The sequence below is a fragment of the Canis lupus genome, chromosome 16 (assembly GCF_011100685.1).
Source record: "Canis lupus familiaris isolate Mischka breed German Shepherd chromosome 16, alternate assembly UU_Cfam_GSD_1.0, whole genome shotgun sequence".
NCBI lineage: Eukaryota > Metazoa > Chordata > Mammalia > Carnivora > Canidae > Canis > Canis lupus.
In genome coordinates this window covers 18,640,996-18,655,732 of record NC_049237.1, presented here as the reverse complement: position 1 = coordinate 18,655,732, position 14,737 = coordinate 18,640,996, and the positions used below count along the sequence as shown (strand labels likewise).

At 51.4% G+C, this 14,737-nt stretch overlaps 1 protein-coding gene across 4 annotated transcripts in view; it reads right to left on the bottom strand.

Moving 5' to 3' along the window:
• The window catches only part of DPP6 (dipeptidyl peptidase like 6), an 825,076-nt gene that overhangs the window by 120,697 nt on the left and 689,642 nt on the right, over positions 1 to 14,737 (bottom strand). For all 4 annotated transcript variants that reach the window (XM_038559795.1, XM_038559792.1, XM_038559793.1 and 1 more), the window contains exon 8: positions 1,186 to 1,306. In XM_038559795.1, the coding sequence (XP_038415723.1) occupies positions 1,186 to 1,306 (121 nt within the window). The remainder of the gene's footprint in view (positions 1 to 1,185; positions 1,307 to 14,737) is intronic.

Genomic DNA, 14,737 nt, shown 5'->3' with positions numbered 1-14,737 from the left:
CCTGACCCACACCTGGATTTGGAGAAAGGGAGTTGCCCTGGACTTGAACAATGGTACTCCCTAGGACTTGCTCCATAACTTCGTGTGACCTTGGGCACATCACTTTAGCTCTTCTTGCCTCACCTGGGGAATGCCGGTGACACTCCTGTTACAGTGTTGTTGTGAGGGATACTACGAGCTGAATGTTATGTCCCCCAAAATTCACACTGAAGCCTAAGTTCCCAGCAGGATGATGTTAGGAGGTGGGGTCTTTGGGAGGGGATGAGCTCATGAGGGGGGAGCCCCCATGATGGCATCAGTGTCCTGATAAGGGGACAAGGAGACCAGATCTCTCTCCCTGTCTCCTTGCCACGTGTGGGTGCGGTGGGAAGACAACAGCTGTGAGTGAGGAGGGCTCCTCCACGGCCACCGGCGAGGCTGGCACTGTGATTGTGGACTTGCAGCCCTCAGGACTGTGAGGAATGCATGCTTGTGGTGCAAGCCCCTGCTCTACAGTGCTCTTTAGAGCAGCCCCAGAGGACTCAGACAGACGGTTAAACGAAGCAACAGATAAGAAAGTGCTCACAACAGTGACCGGAACGTGATAGCAATCAATACATGTTGTTGCTGTCAGGACAAAAGTCTCATTAGTATGGAGACGGATTATAAATGTTTAAGAGAGCTTCCCGCTCGATTTTTAGTTATTTAATAATGCATTCAGTTAGAGAACTCTGGCGCCAGAAGTAAAACAGTTGTAGAAAATGTCCACCGAGGAGGATGTACCCGGGACGGCAAATCACCTAGACCGGCTTCTTCTTTTTTTTTTTTTTTTCCTAGACCGGCTTCTTTGGAAAGCTTTACCTGTTATTTCTTCTCCAGCTCTCCCTCCCCAGGCAACACAAGGTACTCCACCTCTTGGGAAGGGCGTGGATAAGCCTTTGCATTTGCAAACCTCCCAGGATGGCGCCTCCTGCCCCTTCTGCCAGGAGCTTGGGTTCTGGAAAGCCCCACACACCTGGCCACTAGGTGAGGGCTCCCACCGACCTTCTGATGCTCCCCGAAGCACCAACAGCTTCTCTTTGTAATGCAGCACAACCTCATGAAACCGGAGACTCAGTTACAGCTGAAGTCAAAGGAAACAACCACCACACCCCGTCTAGCAGCAGCAGGGTCACCGCCTCCTGCTGCCCGCCCCGTGCACCTTACCTTCATACAGCCAGTCACTGAGGCCGTTGTAAATCACGCCTTCCTTCCCCGTTGAGACCACACGGATGGCCTGCTTCCCGACGTGCGCGCAGTAGTAGATATTGTTTTCAAAGATAAATATCTAATTGGGAAGAGAGAAAACATAGTGTTAATGAAGGATATGGTTATAAATAGGGTGCTCTTAAGAAATCTGAAGTTGGTGATGTGATTTGCTTTTTCCTGGTGCATTTATTTGACAGAACCACGGCGCTATTGGGATCATCTGGGCTCACTCACTTATTATGTTTCTGGTTAATCAGAGACTCCAATGTTACACAGTTTGCCCCATGCTCTCATCTTCCAGGACTGGACAACCTGTGGTCTGATACCTTAGGTACTTCCCTGTCAAACTGCACTGACTATTTTAACCGTTGCATTGTTCCTAGCAATTAAGATTGAGGGGCTGAAAAACTGGAAATCTGGCATTTATTCATTCAATATTCACCAAAAATTATTTAGTGGCACCTATTAAGTGCCACTCACAGGAGACACAGTGATCAATGGAGTGGGACATATAATGTGCTTTCATTCTACTTAAAATCCGGTAAAGAAGACAAACTTTACCAGGAGAATGTTCTGATGGGGTCAGGTGGAGCAGAAACATGTAACAGGGTTCCCTAACTTAGGTCAAAGAAGTCACTGAGAAAATGGTTCAAAAAACTTTTTTTATTGTGGAAAGATATACATGGCACACAACGTGCCACCATGACCAAGTTTATGTGATAATCTGGTAGCATTAGGTACATTCTCCTTGCTGTGTCACCATCACCACCACCATCTCCAGAACTTTTCCATCGTCCCCAGCCGAGATTCTGTGCCCACGAGACCCTGACCTTCAGCCCTCCGCAGCCCCTGGCACCCTCTGATTCTGCCAACTGTCTCCACGAATCTGATGCTTCTAAGCACCTCATGTAAATGGAATCACACAACATCGGTCCTCCTGCAATTGGCTTTTTCCCTCAGCCTAAAGGTTCACCCACACTGCGGCAAGTGACAGGGTGTGCAGAAAGTGCTGTTCACGCTGAGGCTTCGTGAAGAGCAGGACGGAGATGGGCCGAGAAGCTTGAAGCACATAGGAAACGGCACAGGAGGGAAGCAGAGCCGAGGTGGGCATGGGGTGTCAGTGGGCTCCACGTGCACTGTCCCATCGGGGCAAGGTGGTGGTGGAGGGAGCCCAGGGACGGCAGGGCCTGTCCCCTGTCGTGGAATCCCTCCAGCAGTGGGGAGCCCTAGATGGCAGCCTGAGGAGGGGAGTGGTACGGTGAGATGGGAGGTTTCTGGTGACGAGAAGGCAGTGGGGCTGTGAACAGGGACTGTGTAGCTGGCACCGTCATCTGAGGGTGCTCACAAGGGAGTGGAGGCAGACACCAGCCAGGGGACACCCAGGTGGGCTTCTAACTGCACTGAGTGAACCCAGGTCTGGCTGAAGGGGTGACATGTGGCAGAGCCATTCCTGAGACACTGGGTGGTGGTGACCCACTTGTGCAGGAAGGGGATGGTCTCAGTCAGTGGTTCTCGAATTCTGATGCCCACCACAATGACCCGGGGTGGGGGGGTGCTTAAAAATCCCACTGTCTGGTCTGTGAGCCCAGCCCCATGAGCAGTACCAAAGGGTGAGAGCTGGGAACCAGAATTTTTAAAAAACATCCCACGTGATTCCAATGTGCGGCCAACATCAGGACCCCATGGCCCCGGAAAAACCTCATGTCTCCTGAAACTCTGAGCTAGAAAAGGAGCCGACAACATGCTGGTGCTCTCAGAGGTACCGATCGGCTGTGCTCTGCATTTGTGCCCCTGCAGCCCTGCCTTCTGCACCCGCAGAAGTGGCTTCGGGACACGTTGATGCCCGACATCCATGGAAACTGAGCCATGTGGACCGGGACCAGGACTCACACCAGGTGTTGATCTCTCAAACAGACTCTAGGAAAAATACTGTTGACGTCATTGAAGAGACCACGGAGAGGGGGTATTTGGCACAGAACAGCAAAGGGTGGAAATGTTAGCTGTTTTTTATCGAAAATAAAAAAAAAAAAAGGCAGTTTCCCCAGGTGGCTCTCGCCAGCGGTAGATTCGAAAGCACCACCGAGTGTCAGTTTTCTGCTCGGGGCTCCGGGTGCTTCAAGCATTCACTTCAACCAGAAACGAGCTGGAAAACTTCCAGACACATAAGTGTACATCATAATTTAACTTCAGTAGCTGTTCTCAGGAGTTTGCCTAAGGGAAAGATGTATTACTAAACTGTAACTTCTCTTATGTCTTCTAAGCCTGTAATAAATTTTTGAACCAAATCAGACTGCAGCCAATTAATATTTTGAGTGAGCATAATTTGCTGTGATAGATAATAAATCTTTTATCACCTTGGTTTTATTTTTAAAGGAAGGAAAATGAAAAGAAACAAGTGTGAAGGAAGGGTGCATTTTGCTCAGGAGACATTTGACGATCTCCAGATGTTCAGGTGGGGTCGGGGGGTTGGGGGGACAGAGCCGAGGGTGGCCACACAGGGCCACGGCAGGCATGGGGGCGAGCAGCTGAGCACCCCACTCTCCGCGCCCTGCTGGGGTCATCACGGGTTCCCAGCACCATGTGCCCACCCCAGCCCTCCTTCCCCCCACCCCCTCCTTCAAGGTGCAGAGACATTAGCTCCCGTCCTGCCTTCTAACTCAGGCTGCTAGGGCTGATGCTACCCTGGTGCCACCTGCAGAGCGCAGATGTCTCTGCTTCCGGTCATCCCCTTCCCCCATTCATCTCACACATTACAGTCCGGATCATCTTTCCTAAAGCACCATCTTTATTACCTCATTGTGTTTCTTGGAACCTGCAGTGGCTTTCAGGTAACTGTGGGATGGAGCTTAAGCGCCTGGTCTGGGGTTCAAGGCCCTCCAGGACTCGGGCCCGACAGTCTCCCTATCTCTCCCACTCTGCAGGAGTTATGGCAGTCCGATGACACACGGGGACACCAGGGGGCAAGGTGGTCTTCAGGGTTTGTGTTTGGAAATGGGAATCCGGATCCTACATAGCTCCAGGCCACACGAGGGGTCCATGCCACCAGGTTGTGCGAGCACAGAGGATGTGCTATGTGACCTGGGTCAGCTGCTGGACTTCCATGTGCCTCAGATTCTTCACCTGTCACTAGACATGGTAATGGGACCCGACCCTGGGTGGATGTGGAGCACAAGAGGACAAATTTGAAGCACTTAAGGGCAGCACCTGATGCAAAGTAGGGCCTCAACAGCATATCAGTGTGGTCACGGTCATCACCATCAAGACCCATTCTGTCTGGAGGGATGAGGATAGGCTTCACAGAGGAGGTGACATCTGAGCTAGACTAGCTTTTAATTTTGATCAAGTCCAATTTACCTATTTTTTTCTTTTTTTCTCTAGTAGCTCAGGCTTTTCATGTCACATTTAAGAATGGCCAAATCCAAGGTCATGACCATTTACCCCCATGTTTTCTTCTAAGAGTTTTAGAGTTTTACCTCCTACATTTGGGCCTTCGATCCATTTTGGTTTTTGAGTTTTTTTGTTTGTTTTGTTTTGGGTTTTTTTTTGTGTGTGTGTATGTTGGCCATGCATTTTCCAAATTCTTTATAAACAATTTAATTTTAAAAATAATGCTATGGATGAGGCACTGGCCTTGTTTTGAGGATGAAGACACAAGCAGGGGGACAGTAAGTAACTTGACCAACAGCTCGTTGGTCAGTGGTGCAGCAGGGGTTCAAACCAGGTGGCAAGAGGATGTGAAATGCCGGGCCCAAGGTCACCAGGGGAAGTCAGAGCTCAGGAACTCAGGCAGATCTGTGCTTTCCTCAGCCATGGCATGCCACCTCTTTACAGCGATTTGTTAAATAAACAAAAGATGTGATTTCTAACCAGAAATGAACCAGAGACCATGGACACCTGTCTGAGCCGCAGCAAATCCTCACCCTCCCTCTGGCCACTTCTCTCTCCTGCAGAAGAACATGTATGGACAGGGTAGATGTCATGGTGTCACTGTCATCAAGATTCTCCCAGCAGATACAGAAGCCATCACATGGTGCCCTCTTACCTGGGCTTATTCAGGTAAGCCCGGGTCTAGCGCTGTATGTCCACTGGACTTGCCGGCCCCGAGGCCCTGCTAGCTCCCAAATCCTATCAGCCCAGGTTCTAGAATCTGTTCCGTCAAGAGGCTGCCAGCCTCTGTCTCAGGATGGCTTTCCCCGCTGTGGGTGCCCGGTCGGCACTGGGCAGATTCTGCACCTGACAGCTGCTCCGGGGCCTAAGGCCACTGGATTTCGGTCAGTTGGAAAGGCTGCCGAGCCAACAAAACCTGCCATCACCACTGCGACCCTGCGATCCCAGGCACGGAGCCCTGCCCTTGATTCTTTCTTCCAGAAAGCTTTAAAAAATATACCCCACGGGCAAAGCTTCCAGGTGCTTCCTACTCAAGACCTCCTCTCTCCTCCTCACCCGCCTGCCCGAGTCCCGGTCATCCTGGGAGGCTCTGCTGGGCTCCGTTCTCCCGGGAGGCCTCATGTCCACTGCCCTCACTCTGCCTGCCTCTCCTCACCGACACGCATGTGGCTGCCTGTGGAGAGGCTTTTGAAAGATGGAGCACAAAATCCAGGCAGAGATGAGGGAGATCAGAAGTGGGGTGGGGTGGGGCCTGCTTTGGGTTATGGCCCTCGGGCCAGTGGCAGCGGCTTCCACGTACCAATGGGAGTGAGACACGTAAGCTCCTCCCAGAAGTGACGAACCAGCCCAGACTTGAGGAGGGTCCATCTCCTGTCCTGCCCAGAACTCAGCCACAGCAGCTGGTGGATATGGTGACAGAGAAGCGGCAGGACCCCCGGGGCCCTGAGAGGCAGGAGAGGTACACCCAGAGGGACCTGGCCCTATGAGGGACCCTCTGAAGCACCTGCTGGCCGAGTGGCACCTGTTCCCCCCTGAAGACTCGCTCACCCCCGAGACCTCACCAGTAAAGGCCATGGAGGGAGGGCTGTCAGTGCACAAACCGGTGAGAGCCTATGTTGGTGGCAGATGCTCCAGCAGAACAACTTTTAAAGACTTTCTCTCCCTGTGCACACGGCCTAAGCAGACAGGGCCTTGGTACCCCGAGTTTCCCCTCTGGGTTCCTTTTGACTTCTCAGCTGACAAGCCTCCACTTTGGTGGAGCCAGGCCTACGTGTCATCTCCTTTGTACCCTGCTGCCCTCCCCTCCACTCTGGTGGCCGCACTACCTCTGCACACAATTGGACATGTTAATCTTTTTAATGGAATAAATTTCAATTAATTTCACAGAAACTTGAGCTGTAGAAGGTTTTCTGGCATCCTGGACCTCCAGCTCACCATGGAGCCTTCAGAGGGGGCGGGAGACCATCCAGACCACAGCCGGGGCACAAGATCTGCCTTCTTCCTCCAGCATGGGAGGGCGGAGAGTCCCAGGTGATGGGACAAGGCTATCGCTGACTGATTCACAACTGAAGAAGGAGACTTTTGGAAAGCAGAATTTGTGGGAATTTTATAGATCAAAATCAGGGAATCTAAAAAGTCTGAGATATCAGGAATAAAGAGGTAGAGTGACTTCAGAGGCATGGGTGGCGGGGCATCATCTGGATGCGGCGAAAAGGCAGGTAGGAGGCTAGAGGCAGAGGAAGCCTGCCATCCTTGATGGACAGATTGAAAGAGGACCGAGGATGGCAGCCTGGGACACGTCAGGGTTTGTGAAGGAGGCAGACGGAAAAAAGGCCGCATGCACTTCCACTGGACAGGAACACCCACGTGAGGTCCCCCCCATAGGCCAGGCTGCAGGGCACCGTCATCAGAGGGGCTGTGGGCCCGAAACTCTCCCTGAATCAAGTTCTTGCAGTGGTTGGCTCATCCCACTCCATCCACAGCACGCCGGCAAGCACTCCGATGCAAAGGTCAGACAGTTGTCCTGGGGCTTGATTCCTTCTTGTCTGAAAACCCTAGTGACATTAATGTGGGTTTTTACATGCATGCACTGAGCACCTGCTGCTCCACATCCTCCTTCCTCTGAGCCTGAGGGATAAAGCCCACCTGCGTCACTTCCCCTCTCAGAGGTCCTCAGGGCCCCGCTCATCTCTGCCACGTGAGGCCAGTGCTGTACCTCCTGGGGCCTCCTCTCAGCCCAGCCAACGCCCCCTGTGAGACCAGGCCTGGTAGAAACTTCTCTCTTCTTTCTTGCTTGCTTGCTTGATTTCTTTTTAAAGATTCTATTTATTTGTTCATGAGAGACACACCGAGAGAGGCAGAGACACAGGCAGAGGGAGAAGCAGGCTCCGTGCGGGGAGCCCAATGTGGGACTCGATCCCAGGACCCCAGGATCATGCCCTGGGCCACAGGTAGATGCTCAGCCACTGAGCCACCCAGGTGCCCCTCTCCCCTACTCTCTGAGTGCCTACCGTGGAGCTCTGGCCTCCCCGACCTCGGGACTTTGCTGGCACATTCTAATGGTGCCATCCACATTGCCTTCGCTGCTGCCCAGAGCTCCCCCCCTTCAGGACCTGCATGTCTTTCTCCACAGTGCCTTCCAATTCCAGCAGGGTGGGGACGCGTCTCCTGCTCCTTTCTCCCCCCGCAGCATCCTTCACAGGATGACGTGTCTGGCGGTGCTCTGTTAAGTACACATATTAGTTTTCAAACAACTGGCTGGCAGACATGCATCTCCCACAAATTTGCTTTCACTGTGTCTTAACTCACCAAGTCTAATCCCCTCCCTCATTTCTGGGCATTTTAGTTCTTTGTGCTATCCTTGGAGAAGAAGGTGAGAGCCCCACACACAGAGAGTCAGCACACCCCTCGCTCCGAACCGCACCCTGATTTTAAGCAGAGACATCGTGAAGTACAAACCCAATGGGACTGGAAATATAAGGTATATTCACGATTTCCTACAAAACATTCACATTTTTATGAGGCTGATTTTTCAATCAGCACTTTCGACTATATATGGCTCACTTATGGTTACAGTAAATTCTGTGGAAGTTCAGTTAATTGGAATTCTTTGGAGGAATGTGAACTTTCAGTTAAATAGATTTTCACGGTGAATTCTTGAATCAAAGAAAAGATCTTTATGACTTCAGTCTTTAAAAGGGAAATATTCCCATGTTTTTCTGCTTTCCTGACTTACTCAATAGGAGGGATTATTACTGAGTAAGGGACAATTACTTGTGTTGCCTAAGATCATCATCATATGTGTTTCCATTGCCTGGAACTGTTGGTGTCGTTGTACGAGAGTGAATTGGATGGAATCTAATCCATCCTCCGGGTCGTCTTCCTTGAGGCTGCGTGTGTTGGGATAACTCTTCCATGCAAGTAGTATATATAACCCAACATTTGGTATATGACTTAGCTGAATTTTGACTAATTGAGGCTTTGACTTGTTTTGGAATCTGAAAAGCTAACAAAACTTGAGCTCAGTAGAGGCCAACCTCTGTTCCTGCGAACCTCGGTACCAAGGGCTAATTGATACCCTCAGTGTTTCTAAAATGGATTCCGAGTAGGTGACAATGAAACACATATCCACACGTGCACAGGGTGGTTACAATAAAGCTCTCAGTGACATATACAGCTAAGGAGGGAGCTAATTATCTCAGGAACCAAGGATGAGCTAATTACTGTAATTTGGTGCAACTCAGCTTTTGGTTCTGGAAATTCAAGGCCAATGGGGAAGTGTGTGAGCAGCTCAGTGCTGGGAAAAAAAGACAGCAATGCCGGTGGTGGCAGAATGACGAGCTGGAAGGAACCTGGGACCCGAGGCAGAAACCTAAATCCTATCTGAGACTGCTGGCTGGCCAGCTTCACGTGCCTCGCTCGCCAAACCACACATCCTTCACTATGAAATTTGAGGTTGCCTGGGGTCTCTAGGATTTCCTCCAGCGTCTACACTGTTCAACCTAAGAGTCTCATGAATATTCAGATCAGGAGAAGATGTTTCAACATTCATAGTGAACCCAACATGTTAGCATCACAGGGGAACATGGGTTCTCCATTCGGCAGCTCAAAACCCTCAAGGATCACATCATCCTAGGTCTCTTTAGTCGGCACAGTGTACGGACTTTCCTAATCTCCGAGAAGCCATCCTGACAGCAGTGATTATCTACTAGTTGCTTTTCCCCCATGCTTTCACTTGACATATCCTATTTCCTGAGCAAGCACAGTTTTGCCAACCCTCCCATAGTAAATAAGGATAAAAGATCCCATGATATAGGATATGAAATTTGATTCACAGAGTGAAACACAGAACGGTCTGCATGGGGCTCAGGACTGACTACATTTACCAGGGTTCAACAGTAATCGTAAGGAAGTCATGGATTCCTAAAGCAAACCAGGTCATCTTTGCTGCAGGTCACCCTAATCCCACAGGGCATACTACACGTAGTTAACTCACATCGCTGGAACTACATGCAAATAAAACATGTCAGCAGAACACAGAAATTGGGTCTCTAAATCTTGCAGCTTGGTCAACATATCTTTTAGGAGACTCTGGTGAGGAAGCAAAATGCTGGCGGGAGAGGCCAATATGTCCCTGGGAGGCTGATCAGGTTTGTGTCTCTTATATGGTTTTCATTTCTAGATGTACAATAAGTGACACCACCGGTCCCTTGAATGTTGAATGGCCTCATCAACAGGTCCCATGACAGCAAGCTGGAATGACCAACTGTGGTTAATGGATTTTTTTTTTTTAATCTGTGCTGGGGGCCATTAGGACCTTCATGGTTGGTCTGTCTGCACAGAATTTGACTTTTGGCTAATTTGGTTCTGTTGCCCTGGACACCTGGTGTGGGTAGGTAGAGACCCTGAGGGTAGGCAAAACTATTTCTGATACATTGCACCTGGACGAGGAAAACTGTGTACTGGGTGGAAGCTGTAGCTGTGATTTCCCCAAGTGCATGGTTCCTGTCACTGGGTACTTCCCCGTGGGGTGTGGAAGCTATGCCCGAGGCTTCAGAGGGGCACAAAGCAGGGCGGATTCCACACCCACCTCTGGGCTCCTGTCTACCGAGCTGTCATCTGGCCACGGGGACTGGGAGGTAGCGGCTGCTGGATGGTTCTGGGGGCACTGCTGAATGCCATCCCACAGAGGAGGTTCAGCTAACGCTGGCTGCCCTGTGGCCAGCAGTTCCCATCTATATTCTTTGGTATCAGGCTGACGGCAAGCATGCCTTTTGTCGACGTTCAAATCAGAATGTTTGCACCATCGATATGAGACTGCCACGGGGGTCTCGGAGCAGCCCTCAGGCTCCTCAGATGCCCCATCTTCCCTGGGTTCATGTCAGGAGAAACTGATGATGGTGGGGGGTTCCAAGTGTTTCCTGGATGAAGTGATTATGGAGTTATTATAAGAAGGGAGGTACACCAACACCAGACACAGCAGAGTGGTGCTGGGTTTCTCTGGAGAACAAACTGGCTGGTGAGATCACTATCGGCGGGTCTGTGAAGGCAGCAAAGCCCACCAACCTTGGGCCTCAGGTATTCACCACTGATACAGCATCCGTAGAAGAAAGGAAAGATGCCATCCATAATCCTATAAAGCACATGTACACACAACATACGACTATTGAAAGAAACGTTGCTGTATTTTTTATTCCCTCCCAGATGTGTGTGTGTGTGTGTGTGTGTGTGTGTGTGTGTGTGTGTGTTGGTAGGTGGGCACAAAATCTAGTTTTTAATAACACTAAGGTCATGCCACCTATGTGCTTTTGTCTGCCATTTTAAAATTTATATCAATATTGCTTTTTCACATCACGAAGCATCTCTGAGATAATGCCTTTTAGGAGATACACCACAGTTTCTTTATTATGCTCCTGGTTTTGACATGATTCTGTTTTCATTACCATAAAAATGCTATTGCTGCATCTCTATACAAAAATATTTACCTGGATCTCCAATATCTCCCTAGAATGAATTCCTATGAGTGGAAAGCATGGACCACATTCACTGTGAATTAAAAGAATGAGTAGGGACGCCTGGGTGGCTCAGTGGTTGAGCATCTGCCATTGGCTCAGGGTGTGATCCCGGGGTCCTGGGATCGAGTCCCCCATCAAGCTCCCTGCAGGGAGCCTGCTTCTCTTTCTGCCTGTGTCTCTGCCTCTCTCTATGTCTCTTGTGAATAAATAAATAAAATCTTTAAAAAAAATGGGTAAAGGACACGAATGGGTATATTGAAGACCCACACAAAGTCCCAGAAGATACAGAAGTGTCTGCACTCACTAATAACAAAAAGAAATCCTATTACAGAGAGACTATTTTGTTTATCAAATCATCAAAGACTGAACAGCAACAATATCGAACATCACTAAGAATGGGGTGTGCTCCCCCCGAGGGGGACAGAGACAGATACACCTAGAACCGTAGGTGAACACCTACGGTAGAACTTACCGTAGAACTTACGTAGAACACCTACGGTAAGCAGTCGGCGAAGCTCATCAGAAAGGACTCTGGTAGGTAGATTTTGTGAGGAAGACTGTGGGAAACAGGTGTAAGGGGCCCTTCCAGACCATGTGCTCAGCTGCCTCTGAACTGAGGGGTAACGGCTCACATGTGCTCACTGCCATCCCTGCGGCAATGCCCCCAGGTTCGGAGGGCCATTCCCCCACCACTCAGGGCTCATGCTCAGGAACTACTGTTTCTTCTCCAAATTACATAAATTCTACACTTGCTCTGTTTTGCATTCCTGTCACTTGTATTTTGGCCGTTCTTCTGCTCAGTGGGGTAAGGAAGTGAACCTCTATTATCTTAGGTTATATAATACACTAAGATATACTATACGTAGGATATAGGATATCGTACATATACTATATAGGATCCTCTACTAGGATATGCTATAGAACCCCGTGTGGAGAATGGATGGGTGGAAGGGACGCCAACCAAGGCTGTTGGTCAAGGAGAGGTTTTAAGATTCGGGATAATTCTTACCCAGTTTGGGGTTTGGGGACGTCCTCACCAACCTCACAAACACCCACTTGAGCATCTCTGATGCACCAGGCTGGGCACAGAGTACGTGCCGTGCGCGGCCACATCTGATCTGTGCAGCGACTACAACACATTATGTTTCCCAGTAAATCCACCAGCCTGAAATTCAGAGCACCTGGTTCTTGCCCAGACCGCTGTGGGACATGACAAAAATCATGTAACTGTTCCCACCCTCAAAATACAGAGAACCACACTGGCTGCACCTGTGGAGAGAATTTATGGGAGGAAACCTCCAAGATCCTAAAGCACATTTCTAGGTATCCTGTGGTTAGCAGACCAAGTGTCATCAGCCCACCCGATCCTTCCCGCAGGTGGCGCCACCTACACACACACCACCCAGCAAAACCCAGGGTCCTCCCCGCCCCCACAGCCCACATCCATTCAGCGAATTAACGCAGGGTTCAACTCCACGGGGCAGAGTTCTGTGCCAGGAAAGAGAGAATCTTAGAGATAATCTAAAACTACCCTTCTTACCAGAGAGGACTTGCATTTTTCCATCAGTTCAAAATGCCAACCAGAACCAAGAGAAAACCCTAGATTAACAACCCTCCCTGCAAACAGCCTTTAAACCCAGGGAAAAGCTTCTTTTTTTCAAAGTCATCTGCCCAGAAAAGTCTCTCCGCATCCTCTTATCCTCCCCTCCCTGGATATACATTTTAACCCAGAGATTTTGGATGTGTGATTTTTTTTTTTTCAAGGCTGAGAAGAAGTCTCAAAATAAAATGACATTCCTGAGCATCTGACAGCTCAGTTGTGTTTGTGGTGATGCGACTGACCTCCACGCCCAGGCTACAGTGGGTCACAGCTCACTAGAGGCAACGCTCCTACTGCATCTGGGGTTGCATCAGGGAGGCTGCCAGCGTTTCGCCTGCCTGCAAGTGTGTGCAAGCAGCCAACAAACTCCCCTTGCTGCTGTGGGGCTCTGGGGTTCCGGGCCACTCAGGATGGCCTGTGTGGGCTTCCTGAAGCTCCGCAGGCTGGAAAGTGCTGGGAGGGAAGGGGCCCAGCACCCAATGCGGCCCCGGCCTAGGATTGGGGGGCTGCTCTGAGGGTGACATCCAAGCAGGGACGCGAGGGTGCACGGAGGCTGGCCAGGCAAGGGGGGCAAAGGGCCGTGCAGTGCCCAGAGGCGTGTGGGCGCACCCAGTGAGGAGCGCAGGAGGCGAGGGGGGCTGACCAAAGCGGACGGTGCAGAGGAGAGGCAGGGAGAGCGGAGGCAGGCCCTGTGTCCCCCTTAATGCCTTTGCACTTTCATCTAAGGACAGCGACCCAAGGGCTCCAGGGTCACTGTGTGTCAGATGCCCCTAATGAGCGTGTAACGTGCCTTCCACAACCACACCACTGCTGTGTGGGCCCAGGGAGTGACCAGTGGACAGGGGACCCCAGTGCGGTAGTTCAGCCGAGGGACCACGGCAGTGGGGGCTGGCACCAGCCTCCGTGCGGGCAAGTCCCCGTGTGTGATGCTGCCCAGACATGGCTTAGAGGAGAGGCATCACGGGGGCCTCTCGGGCCCCGACACATGCAAGAGGACAGACGCCAGCGCAGGCCAGTGAGGAAACCGCGACCCCACCTTAGGTGACGGCTATAGAGAGGGTCCCAGCAGACGTGGGCTGGGGTGGGTTGTGTCTCAGGCCGCAGGTGAGATGAGCAGCACGTCTCCTCACCGTGAAAGCAGTTCGTTGACCCTGAACGACCTTGGGCCTTGCAAGACTCTGCTCCTTCCTCCTTCTTCCATCTTCCGCGACACCACTGCCCACATCTTGAGCGGCCCACGGCAGCCCCTGGCTGGAGCCGGGTGGGCCTGGGGGTCCCCAGGGGGCGGGTGTGTCCCCGGCACCTCGACCTGCCAACTCCCGGGAAGCGTCACCACGTCACTCATCATGGTATCAGTGCCAATGGCACTAATCGGGTTATGTTTCTTTAAAGGATTCAGCGTGAGAGGGACACTGAAAAGCCACACAAAGGACACCTGACAGGCTTTCAGGCCAACTGCGGGAGAGAGGGCCTCCGACCCCTCCTGAGGGAGACTGCCTCCGTCGTCCCAGATGACAGCGATCATCACTGTGCCGTAACCCCTGTCGCGGCTGCAGCTGTTCTGGGCAAACGCTCACCCACCACCCCAAGGACAGCTGTGTTCGCTGCACTGCCCTTAGGAGACAATCTGCTTCTGTTCCAGGTTGGGATGCTTGGGCAAACCGCTTGGTGGCGATCCCCATTCTCTGTTGGCCTAGCATGCAGCCGTCCCTGACTCTTCCAGTGGCTCTGGGGCTGCCTGTGAGAGCCACCTCCTGCCCTGACCACCACCACAGCACATGGCTCACCCCCGGGACCCGACCCCCGCGGCCCCGGCAATGCTCACTGGGTGGTAGGTGTGTGGCACACGCTGACCAGCCAAGGTTCTCTCTCAGCACCTTCCTGATGGACTTCTGAGGCTGACAGCCTCTTGCCTCTGGGTCCTGGGGTACGAGGGCGCAGATGCGGAGGTCCCAGGGGTTATTTGTACTCCTGACCTCACGGACAATGTCTGTTGTCAGTGGGAGAG